Consider the following 13,012-nt stretch of genomic DNA (forward strand, 5'->3'; position numbering starts at 1 on the left):
ATTGTCTGTGAGCAATCACAAGCGCTCTTTTCTACCAGGAACTGTGTTCAGGGTCCTTGCTCATTCTAGAGCTCCTTCTCATCCTGGGACATTGACCTGAATCTGTCTATGGGCAATGTTCCCAGGGCCAGCAAAGGGTCTCCTGTAATCTCCTGACAAGTTGTCTGACATGCCTTACTGTCTGGGCTGAGAGCTCTGAAAGCTGCCACTGATTCAGTCACCCCCAAGGTCTACTCCTGTCTTGCTGGGGCCCTATACTGGACTGTGTTCCACTCTCATCCCAGTGAGGTAGTACTTTCCTGCCAACCTTCCAAGTTGTCTTGGGCTAGAAAATTGTTTCACCTCATCCATTAGTTGATTCTGTTGCTTCAGAATTCATTTTAAGGGTTATTTTAATCTTACTTGGAGGGGAGAGCTCAGGCAAGTCCCTGCCTTTACTCCATGATCTTAGCTCCACCCTCCACCCTGAATCTTAGTACATGATCTTGGGAGTGCTTGGGAGTACAATCAAAAAATCAGTCAGAGGCTACTTTTTGTTGGTGACCAGCCTCTCCATACTTTACTAGGCTGGTCATTGGATGACAGACATAGTCTGTTATCATTTCTATACTCAGAAAGTTTCTAGTTTTATAGGATCTTTCAATGCTTATGTTCTACTGGCAAAGCATTGAGCATGTTATCACTGTGTTATAGTGAGGCATCAGAGTAGAATTTGGTGGAGTACATTTTAGGTATATTATAGGTTAAATAATAATAATTAACATTTAAATAACATTTTAAGGTTTACAAAACACTTTATATACATGATCATTTGATCCTCACCACTATCAAATGACTTATCTAATGTAGGGTTATTTACCCTATTGTTCAAATAAGAAAACTAATGCTCAGGGAGCTTCAGTGATTTTTCCCTTGGACAGCAAATCTTGGAGGAGGAATCTGAACCTAGCTCTGCTTAACTCCAAGTCTAGTTGGACTATCATCAGTGCTATATGGTCCCCTCAAAGTTAGATTTCTTTAGCTGGCCTGAGAGCCCGTTTCTTTGGAAAAATAAAATTCATTCCGAATTCCAAACAAGCAACTTAAAGTTGAACATTTGGAGCACAATCTAGAGATAAGCTGCTGACCATTTATTCTTCAATTCCACAAATATAAAGTATCTATTTGCAAAAGGCACTGTGGATTTAAACATATAAAATGATACAAGCCCCTTTCTTTATAATCTGGGGGGTTATGCATGTGTAATATGTGGTAGAATGGATTGGAAATTCTTCCCCCCCCAAATCCATTGAAATATTATTGCAAAATTTGATGAAAAAAGCACTTGCCCCTGACACAATTAGAGAGCACTTTACAGAGAATGTAGCACCTAAATTGAGGCTGGAGGGAATGTTTTGAAGGAAAACTAGATAATAAGTCAATGTAAAAGCTAACACAAAGTTTAGGGCACTCCATTTGGGGTGGAATGTAATGTATCTGAAGGAGAGTAATGTGAAATAAGTCTGGAAAGATAAGTTTCAACCAGATTGTGAAGGACCTTAAATACAGGCCAAGGAGTTCATACTTCATCCTAGAAACAACAGGAATTAAATAAAAGTTTTTTTTAATTAGGGTCAGATCTTTGTCTTAGGCATATTACTTTGGCAATTACATAAAGAATGAATTGTAGAGACCAGTGAGACTATTACAGTAGATAAGAAGTGATGTAGACCTGAAATAGCTTGTTGGAAAAATGACTTGATAGAAGGGGACAGCTGTAAGAGATGTTGTGAAGGCACAATCAACAGAACATGACAACTGATTTGATCTGTGTGGTGAGGGACAGGAAAGAGTCAAAGAAGATGAGAGAGAATATCACTTAGCTATCACCAGATAACCTCACTCAGGATTTATGATATATATTTTACCCTTTATCTTTTTTTAAACTTTTGCCAAGATGTAATTGACTCTTATAACTCAAATTGTTATATTTTAATGGTGTCATATAGATGCGGGATGACAACAAAAGGCAACACCCCTGTCTTGTGGAATTCTCAAAGCTACCTGAAACTGAGAAGAATTATAACCTGCAAATGTCAACAGAAACTTTAAAGTGAGTTTAAAACTAAGTTGAATTAAGATTTCACAAATGTGAATAATTTAGTAACATGTAGTTTAGTATTATGGGTATATAGATACCATTCTAAAAAAAACATATATTGAGGAATTAAGGGTACGGGGAAGGTAAAGATGATAATTTATAATATAGGACATTCTACTTTAGGCCCTTTTAACTAGCAGTTTCTCCAGTTTCAGAGAACAAAGTCCTTATGAATCCATCTGACACATCCATCTCCTGTTTTCCTCACCTACTGTCTACTTGTGTATCTACTAATTCAGACTTTGATTACCTTTCACTATAAACTGTATCCTTCTAACTAGATGATGTTCCTATTTTAGTCCAACTTCTATCTAGTATCCTTCAAACCACTGCCAAATGTTTCTAATCAATTATCTCCCTTCTCAAAGTCTTTCAAGGGTTCCCCATGAACTACAGAATAAAATAAAAAAACTCCTTATATTAGCAATTAAGGCACCTGACAATCAAATGTCCGCTTAGCTTTTCAGCCTTACTTCACATTGCTGCCTTTCACTCGGTGTTCCAGAGAAACTGCACTCCACCTGACTTATTCAGCTCACCCACTCCCACTGCCATATATTTTCATTGCTGATATCTGAAATTTCTCCTCCTCCCTCCTACCACCTGCAAACTCCATCTCTTAAAAATTCTCAAGATTCAACTCATGCCACTTCCACATGAAAACTTCACTGCTCCCCTTGCTCAGTTAGAAGAGAGCTATCCCTCTTCAATCTCTTTTTTCCTCCATTTGACATTTTCTTGTGTATTTACCACATTTTAACTAATATCATAGTTATTTGTGTACCTCTCTTGATTAGTCTCTCTGTTCATTATTTCCAATTTATCCTGTATACATCTTGTTTGTACAGAGTTGTTTATTTGTTGTCTCCCCCTTTAGACAGTAAGCTCCTTGACAGCAGACCTTGGTGGAGTTTTGGTTTTGGGTTTTTTTGTTTTTTGTTTTTTGCCTTTCTTCATGTCCCTCAGCACTTTAGTCCAGTGCTTGGCACATGGTAGGTGCATAACAATTGCTTAAGGACAGGGAATATTGATGTCTCCTCTTTGTATGCCCAGGACATAATAATGCTTAATGCATATTTCTTAAATTAGATTGTTTATGGTGAAAGTTAGAAGGTAGTAAGAAAAGTATTAGGAAACCACCCATTTGTTTCTGGAGATTAATCAAAAAGGGAAATGAAACATTTCCAAATTTGAAAGTCCATAGAAAATATGATGCACTTTACAAAAACCTCACAAACACAAACATTACATTACTTAATCTCCTCTACCTATCTATATTTTTCTTACCTTTCACAGTGCAGCTCAAGCCCTATTTGACAGTGGCATCTTCCCTAATGACTCCAGCACAGGCTTAGTTCTCTCTTCTCTAATTCTGTTTGTACTTAATATCTCTTCTATCCAACAAGTATATCACTGTGTATTCTTCTGATTTCCACTTGTCTGTAATGTATAATTTAGTGCTTAATTTTTTACTATATATAAGTGGGCATATGTTACAATGTCTTTTGTAATACTTGATTCATGATTGCAGACTCTTTTATAGATCAAAGAGATTACTACAGTCCTGGCACATAGTAAATACTCACTACATACCTGGTGTTTGAGTCATCAGGACCATAACTACTCCAAAATATAAGTTATCAATATTTTGTTAGTGACTGTCACTTTCAACTAATCAACAATCATTTATTAAGTGCCAGTTGTGTGTAAAATCATGTGTGTGGGAGACTTATGTCTCAATAAGACAAGATCCTTGGCCTTGAGCTAACAGTCTCAGTAGTTCCTATGACACCAAAACAGATAATACATAATATTAATAGTAAATTCAAAAAAAATTTAACTGCTGTGTGAGTTATGAGGGGAAAGATGGTTGCCAGTTGAGGATTAGAAAACAGTTCCCCGGGCAGAGCCAAGATGGCAGAGTAAAGGCTGCAACTTACCCCTTCAAATACCTTTAAAAAATGACTCTAAGCAAATTATAGAGCGGCAGAGCCCATAAAAAGATTGAGTCAAACAAATTTCCAGCCCAAGACAGTTTGGAAGGTCGGCAGGAAAGGTCTGTTGCACCAGGTTGAGAGAGGAGTGCAGTCCAGCTCAGGCAGCACCAGCGCTGACCTGGCCCCAACAAACCTGGAGCAGACATCAGGCCAACTGTAACACTGTCAGCAGTGGTGGTTTCTATACATCTCAGCCCATAGATGCCAAAGACAACTTAGAATATCAGCAGGAAAAGTCTGTCACATTTTGGTGAGAGTGGAGAACAGTCCAACTAAGGCCCTGCCGGCATAGCCCTGGTCCCAGCAAACCAGGGGCAGGCCTTGGGAGAGACTGAATCAGCAACAGCAGCGGCTACTTTCTCAGCCCACAGACTACAAGGTGGTCAAACAATTGGTCAGAAGGAGATTATAGAGGTCTTTTTGCTAGCATTGGGGCAGGACTATATTGCTTTGCCCATACTTGGATCCAGGTCACAGTCCTGGGTGGCAATCCCAGGGCTAGGAGAAGCATTAGCACACTAGAGCTTATGGCCACAATGGAGGGGGGACCCTCCTCACAATTCCAGGACAGAAAAGAGTCTTGTGGTCACTCACAAGACCAGAGCACAGGCCAGGAGAGTAGTAAACACCTCTCCTTAGATCATACCACCTTGGAAGAATTGAAAATTTACAGGTCCCTAGAAGTGTCTCTGAAAATAGCTTCACAAAACCCCTGAAGCTTGAGACAGTGCACCCTCCATCCTGGAAGAAGAGCCCTACCTTAACAAAGAGTTAAAAGGTTAAGTAATAGGCTGGGAAAATGGGCAAGCAACAGAGAAAGAAAAAAAAAACCTCTGACTATAGAAAGTTACCATGGTGACAAGGAAGATGAAAACACACGCTCAGAAGAAGACAATGGAATCAAAGCTCCAACATCCAAAGCCTCCAAGAAAAATGTGAATTGGTCTCAGGCCTTGGAAGAGCTCAAAAAAGATTTTGAAAATCAAGTAAGAGAAGTAGAGGAAAAATTGGGAAGAAAAATGAGAGTAATGCAAGAAATCACGAAAAATGAGTCAATAGCTTGGTAAAGGAGACACAAAAAAATACTGAAGAAAGTAGCACCTTAAAAAACAGACTAGGCCAAATGGTAAAAGAGGTCCAAAAAGCCAATGAGGAGAAGAGTGCCTTAAAAAGCAAAATTGGTCAAATGGAAGAGGAGGTACAAATCCTCAGTGAAGAAAATAATTCCCTAAAAATTAGAATGGAGCAAATGGAAGCTAATGACTCTTTGGGAAATCAAAAAACAATAAAACAAAACCAAAAGAATGAAAAAAAGTAGAAGACAATGTGAAACATCTCATTGGAAAAACAACTGATCTGGAAAATAGATCCAGGAGACATCTTTTAAAAATTATTGGACTATCTGAAAGTCATGATTAAAAAACGAGCCTGGACATCATCTTTCAAGAAATTATCAAGGAAAACTGCCCTGATGGTCTAGAACCAGAAAGTAAAATAGCAATTGAAAGAATCCACTGATCACCTCCTGAAAGAGATCCCGAAATGAAAACTGCCAGGAATATCATAGCTAAATTCCAGAGTTCCCAGGTCAAAGAGAAAATATTGCAAGCAGCCAGAAAGAAACAATTCAAGTATAGTAGAGCCACAATCAGGACAATATAAGATTTAGCAGCTTCTACATTAAAGGATTAGAAGGCTTGGAATATGATATTCCAGAGGACAAAGGAGCTAGGATTACAACCAAGAATTACCTACCCAGCAAAACTGAATGTAACCCATGAGGGGAAAAAATGAGTATACAATGAATTAGAGGAATGTCAAGATTTCTTGATAAAAAGACCAGAGCTGAATAGACAATTTGACTTTCAAATAAAAGACTCAAGAGAAGCATAAAAAGGTAAACAAGAAAGGGAAATCATAGGGACTTAATTAAACTGTTTGTATTCCTACATGGGAAGAAGATATTTTTAACTCCTAAGACCTTTCTCGTTATTAGGGTAGTTAGGAGTACATATAGATAGAGGGTACAGGTGTGAGTTGAATATGAAGGGATGATATCTAAAAAAATGAAATTAATAGGTGAGAGAGGAATGTACTGGGAGAAAGAGAAAGGGAAAGGTAGAATGGGATAAATTATCTCACATAAAAGAGGCAAAAAAAGCAAGAAAAAGTGGAAGAGAAGAGGGGAAAGGAGATGAGGGGGAGTGAGTAAACCTTACTCTCATCAGAATTGGCTTGAAGAAGGAATACACACTCAGTTGGGTGTTGAAATCTATCTTACCCAACAGGAAAGTAGAGGGGGAGGGGATAAGAGAAAGGGAGTGGTCATAGAAAGGAGGGCAGATTGGAGGAGGGGGTAGTCAGAAGCAAAACACTTTTGAGGAGGGACAAGGTAAAAGGAGAGATGGAATAGAATAAACAGAGGAGGAATAGGATGGAGGAAAATGCAGTTAGCAGTAGTAACTGAGAAAAAAAATTTTGAAACAAATTTCTTTGATAAAGGCCTCATTTCTCAAACAGAAAACTGAGTCAAATTTATAAAAATGAGAGCCATTCCCTAACTGATAAATGATGAAAATTTTTCATGAGGTTTATTTTTGGTTTTTTTTTTGTCTATGTTTCTTTCACAACAGGACTATTGTGGAAGTATTTTGCATGACTGCATATGTACAATCTATATCGAATTTTTTGCCTTCTCAATGAGGGGAGTGGGAGTGGGAGGAAGGCAGAGAATTTGGAACTCAGAGCTTTAAAAATGAAAGTTAAAAATTGTTTTTACATGTAACTGGAAAAAATAAAATACTAAATTAAAAAAAGCGAAAAATAAAACAACTCATTAAGTAATTTATTCTTTTAGTTGGTATATGTTTAGTATTTTAGTTGGGTTTTAAAAAAGAAGTAGGCATTTGACAAGTAAAAATAAAGAGTCGGAGGCAATTCCAGGTATATTAGACACACAAAGGCAGAAAGGTATGAGAGTTCATTATAGATTAAGGAACCATAGAGTTGGCCCATTTGGCTTTAGACCACATAGAAAAGAGAAATACGAGATAAGGCTGGAAAGGTGATGTGGTGTCAGGTTATAAATTGCCTTAAATAGTGTACAAGGTAATTTTTTGTAACTCAAATTCCTCCATATCTTACACTGTTCAGCTCAAGTCCTATTTCCTCTGTGAAATCTTCCCTAGTACCTTCGGCCTAGACTTAGCCCTCTCTTCTAAAACTCCTTTCATTTATAAGGTCCCTGCTACACAACCAGTCCCTCATGGTAGCAATAGGGAGTCCCTGAAAATATTTGAGAAGAGAAGTTACAAGATCTATTCAAAAAACCATACTGTTCTGGCAACAATGTGAAGCATGGTTTGGAGAAGAGAAACAGTAGAGGTAGGTAAACTAGTAAGTAGGCTACTGTGGTAGACTAGGCAGCTGGTCATAAGAATCTGAACTGGACTAAATGTAAGAGTCAACATAGGTGGAATTGACAGGAGCCATCAGTTGATTGAATGGCTATTAAAGGCAAAGAAAAGAGAAGAGCCTAAGATATCTCTAGTGTTATAGGAACATGAGTCAATAGTCATACTAGAGAAAGAAATAGTGAGATCAGAAGGAGCTGGTTTAATGGGAAGGAACTTAGTGTGTGATATGTTGAGGTACCAGTATAATGTTGAGTATAGTCATATTTTCAATTCAACAATTCAATGTCTATATTTCCAAAGTAGTATGCTAGATGCTGGGTAATCAGTGACAAAAATGAAATAGTTCCTATCCTCAAGGAGGTATATTCTTCTGGGGAGGGGGTAACAATACACACACAGATAACTAAGTACAAAATATATGCAAAATGAAACAAAGTAATTTTTTCTGGGGAGACATAAAAGAAAGTACTAATGATTTTGGATAATCAGGAAATGATTGGTGTAAGAGATGGCACTTGAGCTGAGATTTGAAAGGGAGCTAGAAGTTTTAAGAGTTATAGGTTAAAAGGGAGAGTATTCCACGGGAATAAGGAATAGCCTGTGCAAAGACACAGAAGCAGATGGAATGTCATATACAGGGAATAGAAAGTAGGCTGGTTTGGCTAGAATATAGAGTGCCTTGGTTAAGAGTCAGCATGCTTTTAGTGCTTACTATATCCCAAAAAGTAATATGAAAACATTTTAAAGATAAGTTGGAACCTTGTTGTGAATGGCTTGCCCCCCCAAAAAAAGAGCTTGGATATTATCCTAGAGGCAATAGGAAGCTATTGAAGCTTCTTGAACTGACATGCTTAAACTTATTAGAACTATCAATTTGGAGGAAGTATTAGGGAAGGGAGAGACTGTAGGTAAAGAGACCAATTAGGAAGGTTTCTAATAACAGAAAAAATGATGAGGACCTGAAACTAGGATGTTGAATATGTGAGAGGAGAGAATAGGACAAATGTTAAGAGTACATGTGAAAGTACACTTGCCAGCTGGGGTGAGAAAGAATGAGGCTAACTCTGAGATTGCAATCCTGGGTAACTGGAAGAATGTTGGTACCCTTGACAGAAAAAAAAGAAATTAGGAGTATTTTGGCTTGTTGGCTTTTGTGGTGAGGCAATCGGGCTTTAGTGACTTGCCCAGGGTCACACAGCTAGTAAGTGTCAAGTGTCTGAAGTCGGATTTGAGCTCAGGTCCTCCTGACTCCAAGGCTGGAGCTCTATCCACTGTACCACCTAGCTGCCCCTAGTTCAATTTTGGGGATGTTGAGTTTGAGATGCCCACAAGACATCTAGGTGGTGGACATGTCAGTTGATGGTATAGGACTAGAGCTAAGAAGAGAGATATGGGGAGTGAGGAGAGATCATTCATGTGTGAATATATATATATGTGTATGCATACACACATATATACACAAACATACACACAATATATATGTATATGTGTGCACCCGTGTATGTAGTTGTATACATATGTGTATGTTGTGTGCATGTGCTTAAATGTACACTTGTGGATTGTTCTTATATACATACTTCATACATACATATATGAACATTTGTAGCATAACCCATTAATAAGTTATGACCACATGTACATGTGTATGTATATACATAGATGTATATTTGGAAATCATCTGCCTATAGATACTTGAACTCATGGTAGGTGATGAGATCACCAAGAGAAAGAGAATATAAAGAGAAAAGAATAAAATGCCCAGTAAAAGTATAGTAATATGTAGCAGGCAGGTAATTTATCTGATATGCAGGTAGGAGTATAACTAATATATTATCATCTTCTTCTTTATTTACTTCTATTCATTGCATATGTTTTTAAATGTCACAGAACCCTTCTAGCCCTGGGATGTCACATTGTTCATGCTAATCTGGCTGCTGAGGAAGATCTCAAGAAAGTAAAACTTCCCAAAAAGTAGGTGGTTTTTAAATACCTCAATTCTTTGGTTGTAACCTGCATTTTAAGACCAGTGACATGGGAAGAAAACATTAGGGAAGCTGATAATGCAGATAGGTATCAGCTACAATAGTAGGTCCAATAGCTTATTGGGTTGACTTCAATGAATTTGGCTATGTTATAACTTTCAAGAAGTTATTTTCTAAGAAGTGCTCCAAGACTTTCCTTCCTTCCCATTCCTTTCTCACATCAGCATATTTTCCTTTGTCCTTGATTTTTAACCAGGGGGAGCAGGCATTCCAGATCAGAATGTTTGGTTTGGCTTGTAAAAATTCCATTTGGCAATGGTGCCTTGAAAATGGTTAATAGCCATACTAAATAACCACTTTTCTGGGTGCTAGTCCAGCTTCACAAATACCTTCTGCATATGGTTAAGTCTTCTAACATTCAGTTTGGCCCATTGAATTTATGTATTCACTGTTTACCTCCTGTCACACAGATTCACATTCCTAAACACTTAGACACACATAAAATACATACCTGGGTATGATCTTTAATTATAGACTGTGAGCATAAGCAACTTCATTCCTGTGCCAAATTCTATGAAATTCTTCTTAATACTCTCCCTTACCCATATAACTCCAGAGCTTTCAGACCTTCCTTACCTCTGTGCTAGATTGGAATTGGGATTGGAAGTGAGGAATTGGAATTGAAGTTTCATTCAGGGCCTAATTTTTACTACCGAAGACTGACACCAGTTCTTTCTAATGTTACATTCATTGTGACTCAGCTTTGGGCTCAAGTCATGGTTCCTTTCTCCAGCAGGCTCTTCATGGCTTCCTGTCCAAAAGTTACCATGTAAATAGAGTATTGGTCAAGGTCTAAGGAGAATTGAATTCTTACCCTTCTGAGGCTTTACCTTGAACTATCTTTTTTTGTTCATCTTTGTACTCCCAGTGGCTAGTATAGTACCTTTCCCACAAGATCACTTATTTTTTTTAATTTGTTTGAACTTCACCTCAATTTCTTAATCTATGAAATAAAGAGGTTGAACTAAATGATATTTAATCCCTCTTCAGTTCTAAAATTCTTTGACTACATCAGTTTTAGTTACTGGAGTAATAAGATAACTGATAAAGGAGGCAGTAGCTGTTTGAAATCATATGAACATTCTGTGCTCAGTAACATTGACTTATTATTGATTACTTAATACTGACTCAATTAGTCCCTTGACAGGTTTTTTCTGAAATCTGTTATTTTTTGACATTGGATATAAATTTTTCAATAATAATGCCACCTGGGGTATGTAAAGATTGGCTTACCATCATCATTAAAGCTTGAACTTTTGAATAGTTGTTGTTTCCAATCGTAGGAATGTTTTTAGCCTGACTCATTCATATTCCTTCTTTTCCCTTTCCTTTGTGACAAATTTATGATATGCCTGGGCAGTTAGGTGAACAGCATATGACCTCAGTATGCATGTAGCAAAGCTACTTATCCTGTACCAAAATGGAGCCTGTGATTTTGGCCGTACTAGCACAGTGCTGTAATCATGAGCTGACTAGTCACAGATTGAATCTGGAGAGCCATGTAAGTCTATTCAAAATATTCATAATTCTGCTGTTTTTGTTTTTGCATTTACCTTGACTTGTAGCTACATGATGTCAAATGGCTATAAGCCTGCCCCTTTGGATCTGTCTGATGTGAAGCTGTTACCTCCTCAAGAAATTTTGGTTGATAAACTTGCAGAGAACGCACACAATGTTTGGGCAAAAGACAGAATAAAACAAGGATGGACCTATGGCATCCAACAGGTGAGAAGTCAGTAGTTGGCAAACTTTAAGCATTGTGCTAGTCACTGTTGCTAAATATTGGGGATAAAAAAAGAGGTAAAAGATAGTTCCTGCCCTCACACAGAACAATCTAATGGGGGAGATAACAAGCAGATAAACATATACAAACAAGCTATATATAGTATAAATAGGAAATAATTAAAAGAAAGAAAGAAAGCACTGGAATTAAGAGGGGTGAGGAAAGGCTTCCTGTAGAAGATGGAATTTTAGTTGGGACTTGGTGCAAGCTTGGAAAGTCAGTAGGTGAAGATAAAAAGGGAGAGCATTCCAGGCATGGGGGACAGCCAGAGAAAGTAGCCAGCAGTAGAAGGGAGCTAGGTTATGAAGGGCTTTGAATGCCAGAGAATTTGGTATTTGAACCTAGAGGCAATAGAGAGTCACTAGAGTTTATAGAGTGGTTGCAGCAGGGGTGGAGTGGGGTAGGGTAGTTGACATGGTCAGACCCGTGCTTTAGGAAAATGACTAGTGGCTGAATGGAAGATAGGTAAGAGTGGGGAGAAATTTGATAGACAGGCCTACCAGCAGGATATTGTAATAGTCCTGTGTGACCTGTTGAGGGCCTGAACCAGAGTGATGGCAGTGTCAGAGAAGAGACATATTCAAGAGATGTTGCAAAGATGAAATCAATAGGCCTTGGCAACAGATTAGATATGGAAGGTGGTGAGAGTATGAGCAGTATTAAGGAGTTAAGTATGACACCTAAGTTGTGAGCCTGAGGGACTAGGATGGTGTTGCCTTCAACAGTAATAGGGAAGTAAAATGGGAAATAAGGTTTGGGGGAAAAATAAGTTCCATTTTAAACATGTTGAGTTTAAAATGGAAATGTAGTTTAACATATTGAAAAGGCAGGTGTACGTGTAAGATTGGAGATAAGCAAAAAGGTTATTACGATATGTACAATTGATAATCATCAGTACAAAGATGGTAATTAAATCTATGGGATCTGATGGATACTTCACCAAATTAAGTAGTATAGAGGGGAAGAGATGAGGGCCCAGAAGAGAACATGGGACACCTATGTTAGAAGGCATGATCTGGATGAGACTCTAGCAAAGGAAATGAAGATCCAGCTCTATTTGAAAAAGTTGAATATCTATTAAAATGTCATAGCTGAGTTAATTCATCATTCATAGGATTATAAGGTTGAAGAGAGCCTTTGATGGTCACCTTGTCATTGGTTCCAGGCACAATTCTAATGTGAATTTCCTAAAAAGTTAATATTTTTATTTTTTGTCTTAGTTATGTCTGATTTATGTTTAGTGTGTTTTGCCCTGAGAGCATGTTATCATTCTTCATATCTTGTTGCACCATGGAATATTTGCCGTTAGCTACTTCCTTTTTATTATCCATACTAAGATTGGGTAGATGTTCAAATCAAACCAGAGGCATGTAGCTAGAGTATTTCTGGAGCTGACTGATAGGGCTCATACACTATAAAAACATAGAAGATGGGGAGGTTGATTCAATGGAATAAGACACCACTCTGAAGAAAAGCAGCTAAATCCAGAGCACTAGTTCATCCCCCTCTGTTCTTCTTTCCTTCCTCTATCTCTTGATCCTCCATACATGAATCTCTTAGCATATGAGTAGAAAAACAGATGAATTTGCCTGCTTCCCTAAAGGCTGACACACCCTCCTTGAAGCTTCTCTCTA

The 13,012-nt window shown here is 37.9% G+C and overlaps 1 protein-coding gene across 1 annotated transcript in view; it reads left to right on the forward strand.

Annotated features, from left to right (window-relative positions):
• The window catches only part of RYR3 (ryanodine receptor 3), a 579,223-nt gene that overhangs the window by 255,301 nt on the left and 310,910 nt on the right, over positions 1 to 13,012 (forward strand). The window contains exons 22-24 of the mRNA XM_027869916.1: positions 1,989 to 2,092; positions 9,441 to 9,524; positions 11,161 to 11,320. Coding sequence (XP_027725717.1) covers positions 1,989 to 2,092; positions 9,441 to 9,524; positions 11,161 to 11,320 — 348 coding nt within the window. The remainder of the gene's footprint in view (positions 1 to 1,988; positions 2,093 to 9,440; positions 9,525 to 11,160; positions 11,321 to 13,012) is intronic.

The sequence above is a fragment of the Vombatus ursinus genome, unplaced genomic scaffold, assembly GCF_900497805.2.
Source record: "Vombatus ursinus unplaced genomic scaffold, bare-nosed wombat genome assembly UNPS02014794.1, whole genome shotgun sequence".
NCBI classification, from domain to species: Eukaryota; Metazoa; Chordata; class Mammalia; order Diprotodontia; family Vombatidae; genus Vombatus; species Vombatus ursinus.